The sequence below is a fragment of the Falco peregrinus genome, chromosome Z (genome assembly GCF_023634155.1).
Source record: "Falco peregrinus isolate bFalPer1 chromosome Z, bFalPer1.pri, whole genome shotgun sequence".
NCBI lineage: Eukaryota > Metazoa > Chordata > Aves > Falconiformes > Falconidae > Falco > Falco peregrinus.
This window is the reverse complement of record NC_073739.1, coordinates 84,897,605-84,912,217: the sequence shown is the minus strand read 5'-3', so window position 1 is coordinate 84,912,217 and position 14,613 is coordinate 84,897,605. Positions and strand designations below refer to the sequence as shown.

Genomic DNA, 14,613 nt, shown 5'->3' with positions numbered 1-14,613 from the left:
CATCAAGTAAATTTACATTGGCTACTGGCCTGGTGTAAATTCAGGAGATGGTGGGAGAAAGAGGGGAGAGGAAAAAAGTAGAATCAATCTTGCAGCAGAACAACAGAATTGTTCCTTCTGCCATGGGGACCTGGGGCTCACCCCACCATGGGCTGCACCCCAGTTTTACCAATACCAGCTGACCTCAGGGCAGGCTGCACAGTGCACGTGCTTTATGTATCAGACAGGAATGAGCTCTCCAGGCATAAATCATGCCTCATGAACTAGCTGGTCAGATCTCAAACACATGCAATGAGACATCAGCAGAAGGCTGGCTCAAATCAGTCCTGATTAAACACAAACATCCCTCTTCCTCCCCAGTCCCCAATTTTTATCAAAAGCATAAGCCATGGTTCTGAGTTCAAGATTTAGATGACCTCTTCAAACCATAACGAGCATTAATTTAATTATACTTAATGTCCTAAAAGCAAATGTGACATAATTCTATTACAGAAAACTTGGCATATGAATTACCACTAGGAAAGTTTATGTGGAGTTTTCTGGCCTGTTTCAAAAGGTACACAAATACATACAAGCTCACGTTTGTCTGCTACCTCTATCTTTCCATCTAAATCTTATTTCAACATGCTTACTTCAGGTGCATTTATACGACAAGCCTGCAATATTGTGTAGTTAAAACCAGTAAAGATAAGCATATCAAGCTCAAACAACATAGCTTGTAAAAACACTTGTAAAGTACTCCACAGAAGAATTCTTTTAGTATTATGCTCTACATTGACTTGAAAAACTGAAGAAATACTTGAGGTGAGCATATAGATCTATACTTTAAAACTGTCAGTAAAACTGAGCATAAAAATCAAAATATTTTAAGTAATAAAGCTCTTAATGGTGCTCCAAGAAAAGAAATCATTATGTCGATTTTCCTTAAAGAAAAATGGATTAAAAAGAGGCATTTCCAGTTTAAGAGTGCTGTTTCTACTTGAGTTGCAGGAAAGTGGGAATTTATAACTTAGCAAGGCACGTGTTGTGGCTTCTCTCCTTCATATATGATGGGTAAAGGCACGTGTATTTTTCTCTACTTAAAAAAGGCCGAGATTTTTTGTCAAAAGACAACACTGAACCCAAACAAGATCCGAAACAGCATCTTTGGTACACCAGTTGAGAAGTGAATTTACAGACAGCCCTAGACACACAAACTGGATCTGCTCACCCTCTACCAGCATTAAATGCAAAACATATAAAACCCCCTCATTGCCTCTGTTTTTGCAAAGAAAAATTCCTACATAGATCAAATTAAAGTCATGTCATAACAATGATAAGGGACATTAGTTGAAAGTAAAAGACAAATAGATAGAAAAGTGAGGAAAGAATACCTTCATTGACTAAGAAACAGGTATGTAAAGTAGGAGCAGTGTCAGAGCCAGAGTGACCAGCTTCAGTGCTAGAAGAAACAGCAGGAGCAACTTGCAGAGGTAAGAAGAAATAAAGAGAAAAAAAAATAGGAAAGTGAGGATAGCAGCTTCTGAAGAACAGATTAGTATCACTGAAGAATGAAAAACAAAACTGGAGGAAATTGTGATAATATTAAACTTAAAAAAAATTCTAGGCTTTACAAGTGCAATGCCAGTGAGAGGAAGACATGCAGCTGCAGAGAAACACAGATACACCAACAGAAACTTGCATGTTTTGAAAAGACAAAAGTACTCATAAATAAAGCAATTACAAACATGTCTTTAGATAGTGAGATTTGATTTGACAGCATGTTCAACTATGAATTTTAAAAACAGGAGTTTCACTGTTTGTTCTTTTGCTTTTCCCATACTTATGAGAAATTTGCACTACTCATTAAAACCCCCAGTAACAACCCCTTTTAAACCTGGGCTGCCCCATCTGTCACTCTAAAATGTCACAGAACGTATTACTGATGGTTGATTTTAATATAAGTTCATTTTAAATGCATCTCCATTCAAATAATTTTAAGCGTATACCAAAGAAAGGACTAAAAACTTAAAGCAGAAGCATACACACCATACAATGTAAGACTACAGGCAAGCAACCACAGAAGAGCACAGTTCAAGCATGTTACTCAAAACAGCATCCATGACATTTATTTTGTAAATTACATCATTTCTTGGTGCAAATGTAATTTAAAAGCAGTTCTAAACATTATACTTCCACTAATGCTTCATGACTTAATATTATCACATGAAAAGACGCGCAGACCTTATGGCATACAAATGCTACAACCCGAGGTCAACGTGGAGATTTAGAGGTCACTATCTGACACTTCCTTCCTATAGAGAAATTACCATATGTCATGCACAAGCATCTTCAAATTAATCTCCCTCTTTTATTCCGTTGCAGAACAACAATGGGTTCAAGCTCCTGAACAGATTAAGCATTGTCTTCTGAATGGTCTGTTTGCTTTTCATGCAGTGAACTTCTTTTGCCACTGTGGGACATCTGCATCAAAACTACTTTTTCCATACTTCCCACAGATATGCGACATGATGGCATGTGTACAGGATGACTAGCATAAATCACTTCATAACAGCAAAACCTAGTTTCAGTAGATGTATAAAAAAAACCTATTTACTTTATGAAAAAGATTGTTTGTCAAAACACAAAACTACCCCAAACTGAAGTCTCACTCTGAAGCTCCTTTTTTTGCCTTATTTTGTTGTAGTAGTTTGTGCTCTTCCAGTATCAGTAATTACAACAATGACTGTAATGGAAGCAGCTGGCCCTGCAGACGAACAGCATAGAGCTGTGCTCGTCTCACAACAAATACTGGTCAAATTGATGGGGATCAAGCATGTCATAAAATACATTAATTGTGTATCTAACTGATTTTTAAGAATAATAGCACTAGAAATTTACAAATAGCAAGATACCGCAAGTAGTGCGCAACAGGATGTAAAGGCAAGACACTAAGGAAACTTATGACCTAAGAGGACCCCTTAGAAACCAACCCATTCTTCCCCAAAAGCATGTGAGACATGCCACCAAACAGAAAGAAAATGATGATTTAGGAACAGGAGGATTTTTCTGTTGTTTTTGACAGCACACAATTGTCTCAAGAAGTTATAAATATTTCCAATAGGTAACTAAAGTATGTCTATCTCCAAAATTAGCAAAGCTATTTCAACACAAAATTACATAGTTTTCATTTGGGAAAGAAAAACTACAATGGAACTGTATCTTATCAAAACACAGACTCTCTCTGTGATGAATACGTTTTTCTTGCATCGAATTTGCTACGTAGACACCATCTCTGAGAAATCCTGACATTTCAATTAATTATATTTGAAAGAGGAAAAGTAAGTGGCTGTAGAAAAAACCCACCCAAAAACAAAACCAAAAAAGTCCCACATATTGAAACAAGAGCCTTGCTTCTTTTTTATTTCTGCTTTCTGTTTTTGACTGCTACTTCTCTATTTATGTAGCAATCTTGATCATGAAAGAAGCTTCACACATACCACTCCTGGAAATTATTTTCCCTTTCCAGCCAAGATCACAGCAGATAAAATATTTCTATTTAAGAAAGGAACAAATAGACAAATGTTGCTGATGGGCGAGTTTCTTCCTCAGATATAAACATCCCCTATTTTTCACGTGAGTGAAGAAAACCACAGTTGATTTGTATTAGAGCTAGCAAGCACAACGTAAGTGCAGTTTTTGAAGACTTAAATATATCTTTAATGTACATCTTTCAAGATTGTCATTGTGGTATTTACTGCAATGTACAAAGTATTTGTATTCTGCAAAATACAATCATTTTACATATTGCAAGTTTCTCTGTATTCATATAGATTGAAAAGACAAAGTTTTAACAGTTAACAGGGAAAAGTTAAAAATAGAAGATAATTGCCATTTTCAAAGGAAACTTTAAATAAATCCTAAATGATATCTGCTTTATAGATTAGTTAACACAATAACCAAATACATCATCTAAAAAAGAAAACCCTTTCCTCTTCTGCCCTGCAGCATATTCAGGCAGCTGGGCTCACATCCACAAAAATCCCAACGAACTGTAAGAAGAGCAATGATGTATATACTTTTCCTCTTTATCATACAGCAAAACACGTATGACAAAGGTTACAATCATACGTTCCCCTCTAGCCATACACAACCTCCAACTGGTCCCATGCAGATTGTATCCCCGTTATTGCCAGTGGGTAAATCCCACATACCACCCTTCCCCTTTCGGGCACCACCAGCATGCTGCGCTGCATCACCCTCACTCCCCGTGAGCCTGCACGGCTGCCTCCCCATGAGTGCCCCCATGCTCTTCCCAACAGTTCCCTTGCTCCTTAGCTTTGAGCTCAAGGCATAATTGGCCACATCACAGTAGTTTACATTTACTTTATTTCTGGCATTAAGAGGGGTAGTTCATTTGTCCCATCAAACGGCAGCTCTGTTTTTCAAGAGAAGGCAGGAAGGCACCACCCCTTCCTCCGTGTCTCCAGTCCCAGCAGGACTGTTTCCCACATGCTACTGCTGCCCAGAAGAAGTCCTAGTCCCTGTTCCACTCTACTCCAGCAGAAAATTAATGTTTAATCATGTGTACATCCTTCTTTTACATCCCATGTTTTTCTACTTCCTGTACTTAACCATTATATTTACAAAAAGAAAGATACAATGCAGACTATCAGATGGTCTTCAGTATCATCCACTGCCACCTTTCATAACTGGGAGTGATAAAAGTAGCAACAGCAGCAGAGGTACGGTTAAAATAATATCTTCCTCCTCAAAAAAAAGGAGGGGAAATGCATACATACTACTTATATGTGTTTATGCTTTAGTTCATAACAAACATTTTTGTATTTGTCCATATAGCCCTCAGTGACAGACTTCAAACCTCTTACTATCACCACACCACCACAATGCTTGGAGTCCTTAAAACAGGCAAAAAATCATTCTCAGAGACTGACTTCATGACAGTATCAGCATCTTACATTGATTCTTAAAAAGGTCTGAGTCATTAAAATTTTTATCTAGAATATTACACTACTTTTTCCTCCCACATAGAAGCTAGCGATATTTTTAGCACTTGATAGTAAGGTGATCATTTCAGTGTCAAGAACTGAAATGACATACCAAATTGTTCCAAAGCACGTGGATTTTTACCTTGCTTAATTTGTCCTTGGGCTGCGTGACTTGAAATTGAAGAGGGTGCCTTCACTTTTGACATCTCGGGAGTGCCTGGCCTAGGTGGCCTAAACCCAAAACATATATGAAGAGGGAGAAGGAGGATACAGGAAGAGGAAAAAAAAGAAAAGATATTATTTGCTAAAGATACTGTAACTAAACAAACTTTGAAAAGCAACCCTATAAACAGTTTGTTTGACAGAAGTCTTCTAATTTGTAATTCCTAGGCAAGGTTATGTTTTGGTGATAAAACGTTCATCTGTATGCTTTGATTTATTTAGAATGTGACCTATACATTATTAAAACTCTTTGTAAAGGAGAACAAGAATTGCCTCTCAGACCTAGTGGTGCATATGTTAATACAGCTTCATGTTCTATTAACGTTGTAAGTTAAGTAACTCCAAAGCAACATGGTTATCTTGGCATAAAAAAATACTATGTTCAATAAAGAAGAAAAACACTCAATTCCATCTAGGTACCAAAGGTTTTCATATCCATTTAATACGTCAAACCCCACAGCAAAATTAAACAAAATAAAATGCTGTATTAAAACATAGACTCTGAAAGAATTTATCACAAGTTAAGCGAGTATTTGCCATACCTGGTCGGACCTTTCTTCATGTGGTCTCCAATAAAAGTGGCATTGGTCATACTCATCAATGTGTTGGCCAGTGAGATAACAGAGAGGAGGTGCTGAGTGGTGACGGCACGCGATACACCATACGTCCCCTTTCCCAGTCCTTCCGTAACGGACATTTTCCTTCCTAACTCCACACTATCATATGCCAGTTTGCCTACAGGCTGGTTGTAGCCAGGAAGCATCAGAGACATGTGGCCTCCTCTAGACAGGAGGCCAAAGGACACTGAACAGTGTGGCTTCAGCATCCCAAGACGCTCAAGGCAAAGCTCATCTAGAACAGAATTCAGGCCCCAGGCATGAAGACAGGACATAAAAAGCTTTGCTGTATCCATGGTTAGATTATATTCTAACAAAGTTAATGGTTTAGATTTGCTAGAGCGATATTCTGGGTCACCATCTTCTCTCCTCTGCCTTATCGATTCTTCATCCTCATCTTCATCGTCAAGAAGATGCTCTTTTATATTCTCTTTGATTGTTTCCTTGACCTGCTGGAAGAGGACAGCTGCTCGTTTACCAGTCAAAAAGGAGCCTCCTTTGTCAGACCCGCCAGAGGCTTTCTGTAAATTCTCTGGAGAAATGAGGGCAGTATTGGGTCTGGAGGCCTCCTCAGTCAGCAGCTGAATAATCAGGGCTTCTACATCAAAGAAGAGCACGTGTATATCTGGATCTGTTAAGTTAGTCTTTATAGCTTGAACCATAAGGGAGTTATGTGAATATTTAGGTAAATTCCCCTGAAGAAAAAAAAAAAAAGGAAAAAAAAAAATTGAAATTTCAATTGGACTACTTTGTTAACACTTTTCACAAACTTAATTCACAGATTAAAGAAGCTGTGAATGATCAAAAGTTGAAAACTCACATGGGTATAAAACATGTTATGAGAATCTCAGTGAAGAATTTTACAGCACTTTCCACAATGTCAGGAATTTCAGATTTGTGATCAAGTGTTACAACCCTAAAATACAGAAATTTTACTTGCAGAAGTTTATGAGAAAAATAGAGCTCTCTAGGTAAGACAGAAGTTCGCATTTCTTTCTCCTGAATTCTAGAAGATAATAGTTATACTCCAAGGAACAATAAAATGTCATTATTTTATTATGAAACTTAAAACACATTAAGTATTTCATATGTAGATACTGAAATATAGTATCAATTTAAGCCATTGGAAAATGAATAATCTACTAAATAATCTACTAATAAATTTGTCCAGATATGTAATTAGCTTGTTGCTTGTTCACTTCGCTACTTGAGTCCATCTTCCTCCTCCTTCCCCTCCTCCCAAGGGAGAAGAAAAAGAAAAAAAAAAAAGTAAATGTAAGGGGATAAAAGCAGAAAAAAGTCAGAAGAGGCGATTGGACAAAATGAATGTAAGTATTGTGAGAACCTTACTCTTCCTAACCAAAGTTACGCTCAAGTCCTTGGTTTCCCCAAAACAGTGAAAGAGAATCTTTCAACAGAAATAACCTCTGTTGAGATGTAAGTAAAATACTAATTGCAAACCAGGAGAATTAACAGCCTGAAAGGCATAAGGTTGACCAATCATGTTTGATGCACAGAAATACAAAGTCAGAGCAAGAAAACCATCCAGGAGAAGCAGTTCCCAGGTTCCATGATGAAGAAATGTTCCCGGTGTTGCGTTAGTCACTGCAGAAGTTAAACCCTGTGCTCACCTGGCAGCTAAGGCTAAGGGAGCACATAAACCCCATTACCCTACACGGGTCTTAACAAGAGCGGCAGGAGAGGTGGTACTTCCTCTACAACTTACAGAGGCTGAATTGTTTGTTTCGAAAACATCAGCCTTTACTGAAAGTAGAATTAACCCAAAAGTTGTTAATGTATCACCAATAAAAGCAATGCAGTCAAGGCTCCTATATCTTTTCTCATCTGTAACTCAACAGCCTTAACATTAATATGAACTCTTTCAGTTTGGCAGTCTAAAATTGCCTTTCTCTGGGGTCTTTTTTAAACCACAAAAGCACATTTTACAGCAGGATAGTTACATAGAAATTAACAGGGCTTGCAGTTCCTATATATGCACTGTATATATGTACAAATAGATATGCATATATATAGACACATACACTATAAATACATATAGTCTATATAAATAATACACTATATATGACACAAAAATCTGAACTTACTGTATATATACCTGAATCCCTAATAGGTTTTCCCCCTATTCTATATGTACCCTGATATATTGCTTCCTTTGTTCCCTGACCTGAAGCACATCTTATGAAGCCTTAAATACCCTGCATCAGTAGGAATGGCCATTCCTGAGGAACCTGCCAAGCTGCAAAACTACATTATTTCTACCAACACCCATTATCTTGTATTTTTCAACCCCTTTCCTTCTACTTCTGAATACTAACAAATGTACTTATCACTGTGAATCAAATTAATATTCTACTATAGAAACAAATGTATATTCTGCTTAACACCTTAGAAATGCATTGGGCATGCATATGTACCATTTATTATTTCTCAAGGACTTCTGTCAAGCCAGTAAGCATTTGTAGTCCTACAACTATTTGGCTGCTTTAGGTTTTGTAAAAATTTCATAGCACATGTTTAAAAACATAAGTAATTTTTATATATTCCTTTCCCACTGTAACTGTAAAGACCCCCAAAATGCTGTTGGCATGAAAGATTACCCATCACATGTTCAATTGCTGTTCCGCTGTCTGTACTTGCTTTGAAATTAGCATACTCAAGGTTCTCAGTCACACAGATTTGTCTCTCATAAAGCACTCTGCTTTTTCTGTTGCTATTAGTTGCTGTACATCCCTGAAGACTGTAAGATTGCTTTTTATAGTAAAACATTTTCAGAGGAAAACCTGACCTCTCCAAAGTTTTACATTGTATTTGGAAAGTGATGGGCTCAGAGGAGGCTCTAGTACCCTGACCTGCCATCAAGAGCAGCTGATGATAGAGCCACAGCTTCCTCGCGATTCATTTCTGACTGCTGCTTTGGAGCAATGCAAGAATAACCTCTGCCTTTGACTGTTTCACACCAAAAGGCTCAGGGGGAAAAATGAAGAGCAAGACACTGCTCCTTAAACCTGTCTAAACATAATGTACACAAAGTGTGTTTATCTAAAGCAATCCACTATGTTAGTCTTATTTGATATCGTAATCTTAATTTTTCTGCCACACTAATACTTTAATTTGCAGGCTCTTAAGGCTGCTCATATTTTGCTTAGAATGAATACCCATGTGTATTTTACTGTATGGAGCTGAAGCGGAGAAGAGCAAGTACAATTATTTGTTTGCTTGCTGCACTCAGTAGTTCTTGTTCACTTTCAGAGGATGATTCTCAGCAAATGCACGTATATATTTTACATTACTCCAATGCACTCACTTTGTAACAAACCAACAAGATATGAAAAGCATACACACACACAGAGAGCAATATTCAAAACATATCAAAAGACTCTCCAACAACGGAATGCAGACCTGGCAAAGTCTTCAATATCATCTGCTATACTGCTAGAATCAAATGATTTTTCTTCTGTCTTTCCTCAAATTAAAATTAATTTCACTTATGTAATGAAGTTAAGCTACTACCGGAATGAAAATTCACATTTGGTCAGAGGGATTATGAAAAAAAAATTAAACAGAGACCATCCTCCTTACTCCTTGTCCTTGCATTTCTCGGAGGAGCTGTGGTGTGGTCTAGCTCACCATGCCAGACAAACAGCCAGGGCCTAACACAATCAGAACTAAAGGAACTAGCCAAATTCTGCTCCTTTCTTAGTGGTCAGCTCAGAGAATGAATAACTATGCTTATTACATAAATTTGCCATGAGAAGCTAATAATGAATAATTGAAACCAGAACAGAAATAATTAAGTATCAATAAACTACAGCTGCAAGTTATGTTCTACAATGCACTGATTTATTCACACATTCCTTATAGAAAAAAATCTAGTTATTTTCTCTGAGTGTAATGCAGGTAACTTTTTATTAAATCGTCTCTGGTAGCGGGCACAATAGTAAAATTAAAAGCAGCAACATAACCAGAATATTTTAGCTATTAATCACCACTGACCTACTATATTCCATACCATGAACATCATCATGGTACAGAACACATTTTTCTGTGCTGTGTATCGTGCCTTTGCAGGTAGCAACACCTTCACTGGATGTGAGGAACCTGCACATAGATGTACGTTTGCACAGCATGTACAAATGCAACATTCATATTTATGTACGTGCACAGCCACACTGGCTGCACCCAAGTCTGAGCACATGTCTATTCATCTATTTGTAGAACCATGATGGCGGTATTTTGAGGTGTGCTCTCCCTAAGTGACATTTCTTTTCCAAACCGAATGTGACAGAAGGTGGCAAAAGAAATGAAGACGTGACAGAAGCCAAGGCAGCAAGTGGCTGGGGGCAGGGTGCTGCTGCTCCCTGCTGGCCACAGCCCAGGCTGCTGCTGCCTTAGCACTGCCTGAACGGGAAGGGAAAGGTGACAGAAACACAAGCTCTTTTTGTTTGGACTCAGCCACCATTTTTGAATGGCATTGATACACTAAACAAACTTAATACCCGTCTGCTCTGACAGGTCTTTATTAGGAAAAAAGTTACGATGCACGGCAGTGTACTGGAATCGCTGCTAAGAGGAACTGTAAGCAAGACAGCCGCAGGACGGCTAGCTTGGCCATCCTCTAACCCACTCCCCTGCCCAGAGCAGGATCCACCAGAACAAAGGGCTCAGGGAAAGGAAAGCCTCTTGCATACTCCTTTAACACACAGCTACAAGGATATTTTTCCCAGTTTCCTTCAAGATAAAGATTAATAGAAGGAAATGCAAAATTAACAGAAAGATAAAAACTTATATGTTGGGGGTCACATTCTTTCTGTGACAAAGTTTGTAAAACCCTCACAAGGTCACAACTTTTCTCCACATTTGGCCAAAACAAAAAAATACATGACGACCAAGAGAAAGTTCTTCCTTCAGCTCTCTTATCTGCACTGATACGGTACTGAGCCCACCAGCTAAACCACCATCAATACTTAAGCCTATTTCTAAAAGTTACTCTTGGCTTTTTTCCCCCCATCTCTACCAGATCTGTGATGCTGTCAGCTGCGCATTAGTTTTCAAAATGGTCAGTCCAAGTCCACCAAACTGAAAAAATGTGGCACATTAAAATTAACAGGATATTAAGAACTGACTCTTGCACTGTTCTACTCCCATAGTGAAGTTCCTTAAAATTTTTACATGGTACTATCTTTTCCTGGGGTACATGTCATATGGCACTCCATTTGCTCTTCAGAATAATAAAATTAATGCTATAACGTAAAAATTACTTAATAACAATCTGAAATCCAAGTTACTTCTTATTGTGAGATACCGATTCAGAGAAAGAGATCATTCCTACTTCAAAAAGGAATGCCCCCCGCATCTCAAAATATTTAAGGTGCTTCCCACTTGTGCAATAACAACCTGAGTAGAGAAGAATCATCCTCTGCCTCCAGAGATCAACATGCAGGCTCACCATCCTGCTATTGCTCTAATACCTGAACAACTCTTACATTATGATATTACCAGAAGGGTCTGCTTACCAGAGTTCTTAATATGAGCATTTGCTCATTGCTCAGATTGGAAAGTAGCCAGTTGTAACATCCATATACACACACTGTCAAGTTTTGTGTTGAATGAACACATGTTTACATACCATGGCTTATACACTTTATCTATACATTGACATATGGTGCTCATGAACAGCTAATGAGTGCTTTTAACAAGTTACTAAGTGATGAATTCAAATGGAACCATCTGTAAATATTTCATTGCTTAATATTCAAGGACTTTTGAAATTATGTTTTGTGATTTAGGAATCAGCTAAGCTCAGCTCAATATATTCTGGCATTAAACACTTAAAAGTCTTTCTCAAACTGTAATTATTTTTTAGCATTGAAATTACTTTGGCTCCATTTATATCTATTTGTATATATATTTCAGTAATACTTTTTCTGAACTGTCACAGCAACAGTTATCAAAGGAAAATAAACTCAAGCTGTAGCTCCACCTTCAGCAACATTTGCACGAGTGCATAAAGCATGCCCAACGTGGTGGGTGGGAAGAGGTAAAAAACAAATCAATGCCAGTTCCATTCCTTAAAGTTAGCACAAAACAAAAAGGGTGAGACTTGCTTTTGATTGATACGGATCGCAGGCTGGTTTCTTGTCTACCCATCAATACTACAAATTAACAGAACCTATATAATTGAGCAAATATTCCTGATTCTGTGAAATGCTGCTGAAGTCAGATTTTAAATAAACTGAACCTGAAAAAAACCCGTAACAGCAGAACGCATGTGAAGAGGCAGGTAGCATTACGAACAGTAACATTAATGGGAAACGATATTCAGAGAGGTATGGAAGAGATTGTGTTGGTTGACATTAAAAATAAATTCCCCTCTTTCTAGATAGGTAGCAATATATCTGGTGCATATTCTCCAGGTTCGGTAAGAACTAGAGGTTAAGACAGTGAAAGCAGTACAGAGTTAAGAGACAGTGAAGAGGAAGCTTAAAAGCATTAGACTCCAGCAAGGAAAACCACAACAACTGAAAGCAGAAAATAGAAAAAAATGTAAGTAAAATGTGGTTTGAAAATATAACTCTAGATACCACCTGCACTGGAAGCTGCACAACAATGCTGAATGCAGCTGATACTTTTTGTTCAAGGACAGTGAACTCCTAGGACTGACCCAAGGCCAGGCAAAGCTAGTTTATGTCTTTATTAAAATTTCACACAGCTTTGAATAATAACCTTTCCGTTACAACGATGAAGAATTCCCATATTTCATTCAATTATTTATGGAAATAAATGTTTCAGGTACTGCACTAAAAACAAACTGATACACAGCTTACCTTATCAGATGCTTCAGAAGCAAGTAGATTAGTGGCAAGAGTCTGTAGTTTCTGATGTGCCACGTTTTTCAGAGCAGCCAGACTACGCCTAGTCATTGCCTGTTTCAGGTTGACGGCAGGATGGCTCAGGGAGTCCACAGCTGCTGGGACTGCCTCGTCACAGGCATTCAGAATTTCCACTGCTGTTATTCCCATCACACACCTGTCCAGCGCACCTGCAAATATTTTGAAAAGCATGGAGTTTAAGCAGAAGCAGTTCAGAATGTCCAAAGTATCTCAAGTACAACAATGGTGAAAATAATTTACATCACAGGATGCAATGCATAAAACTTTGTTGTGTTAACAGCTATTTTTAGAACTAATATTCCTAAAGGCACAGAATTTCCCTAAATTTCCATGAAGTTGAAGTGTGTAAGGAAAAAAAGACATTAACAAAAAATCAAGACGAGTTTAAAAAACCCAAGACGTGATTCTGTACTGACCAGAGAGCAATGACTACAGTTGCTCAACATTTTTAGCAGATGGCTGTTTTCAATCATTTTTAATTCTCTTTCTCACCCAACTACCTGCATGGATTAAGTTTTCCACAATGTATCTCAGGTTCCTCTTTGCTTCCTAGAGCTTGAATCAAAACCCATTCTCATCTAGTTTTCACAATAAGCTGAAAATAATATTCAGACATTATCGTAGGTTTGTGGGTTTTTTTAACCACAAAACTACAGTGAGTTAAGGAGTTAAAAGGTAATTACATAATGCATATATTCTGATGCTTTTTTTACCCTCACTGTCTTCCTTTCAAATATCACAGATTTTTCTCCAACAAAGCTGTTTATATTTTATTCCATGTTGTCCATTCTGTTGACTCATTTTCAGTTTCTTCTAAATTAAGCATTAGTCCCTTTTTTAAAAACACAACAAAACCAAGCAAACAACAAAACAAACAATACAAAACAACAGACAGACACTTTCTTCACTCTGCAGATGATGAAAATATTGTAGATTCAAGGTGCTGCACTTCTACACCAAGCTTTCAGGAAAATTGCTGGGGAAGCACAGTTACTAATACACTGAGAGGACGCTCTAAGTGCAGGCCAGTATCTTAACTGGTTTCTCTGAAGATGACTAGGAAAACATGTAGGAGGAGAAACAGCCACAGCAAGCTATACTTCTCCAAAACTAAATGAGTTATTCCAAATACTGAAATATGTATTTTAAAAAAGGTTACATAATCTACAGATTTTTGGGAATGTGGAAAGTGTGCAAAAAATTTGAAACTCTTCTCTCAGATGCAACTTACACAAAACTATAACCATATATATAAAATTGTTTAATCAATGTCTTTGAACTTAACCTTACCAGTATCCATTTGCCAAACGTACACAGACCCATCTGAACATCCTACCACGAGGTAATCATCAGAAGGCCTCCATTTTATTACTTGAATAGGGAAAAGGTGACGGGATGCCAGCATGATGCATTTTTTTTCCCGCAGACTCAGAAGACCTACTGAATGATCACTGGCAACAGAGCAAATACAGTGCTGGACTCTTGCCTAGTAAAAGAAAAAAAAAAAAAAGAAATCTTAATCATAATGCAGAGTTTGTGTTTAATAATCTCTCATTCACTGGACCAAGCATGGCGATCAACAACCTATTTTATAAACAAAAGCTAGGCACACAAATCTATGGTTAAACCCACTGAGGTCACTAGAAACAGAATTGCACTTGCAGAAATTCTCTTGAATCCAGCCTCTTGCAGATCATAAAGAGCAAACAGGTGTTAAAACCTGTTTTGCTGATCAAAGAAGAGAAACCATGGAAAATCAATGTCATTTAGTTCATTCAATTCTACTCATCCAAGTTATGAGATACAAAATCGCCTTTAAAATCCATGGCCTACCACATTCGCCAACACCTTCAGGGAGAAAGACTGCTTCCACGT

General features: G+C 37.7%; 1 protein-coding gene across 4 annotated transcripts in view; it reads right to left on the bottom strand.

The window, feature by feature from the left end:
• WDR7 (WD repeat domain 7) overlaps positions 1 to 14,613 on the bottom strand; it is a 143,199-nt gene that overhangs the window by 97,676 nt on the left and 30,910 nt on the right. For 3 of the 4 annotated variants that reach the window (XM_027794508.2, XM_055791615.1, XM_055791614.1), the window contains exons 13-17: positions 14,029 to 14,224; positions 12,673 to 12,887; positions 5,753 to 6,522; positions 5,131 to 5,219; positions 1,374 to 1,463 (exon numbers count right to left, since the gene is read on the bottom strand). In XM_027794508.2, coding sequence (XP_027650309.1) covers positions 1,374 to 1,463; positions 5,131 to 5,219; positions 5,753 to 6,522; positions 12,673 to 12,887; positions 14,029 to 14,224 — 1,360 coding nt within the window. The remainder of the gene's footprint in view (positions 1 to 1,373; positions 1,464 to 5,130; positions 5,220 to 5,752; positions 6,523 to 12,672; positions 12,888 to 14,028; positions 14,225 to 14,613) is intronic. The other variant, XM_005242892.4, reaches the window with a different exon arrangement.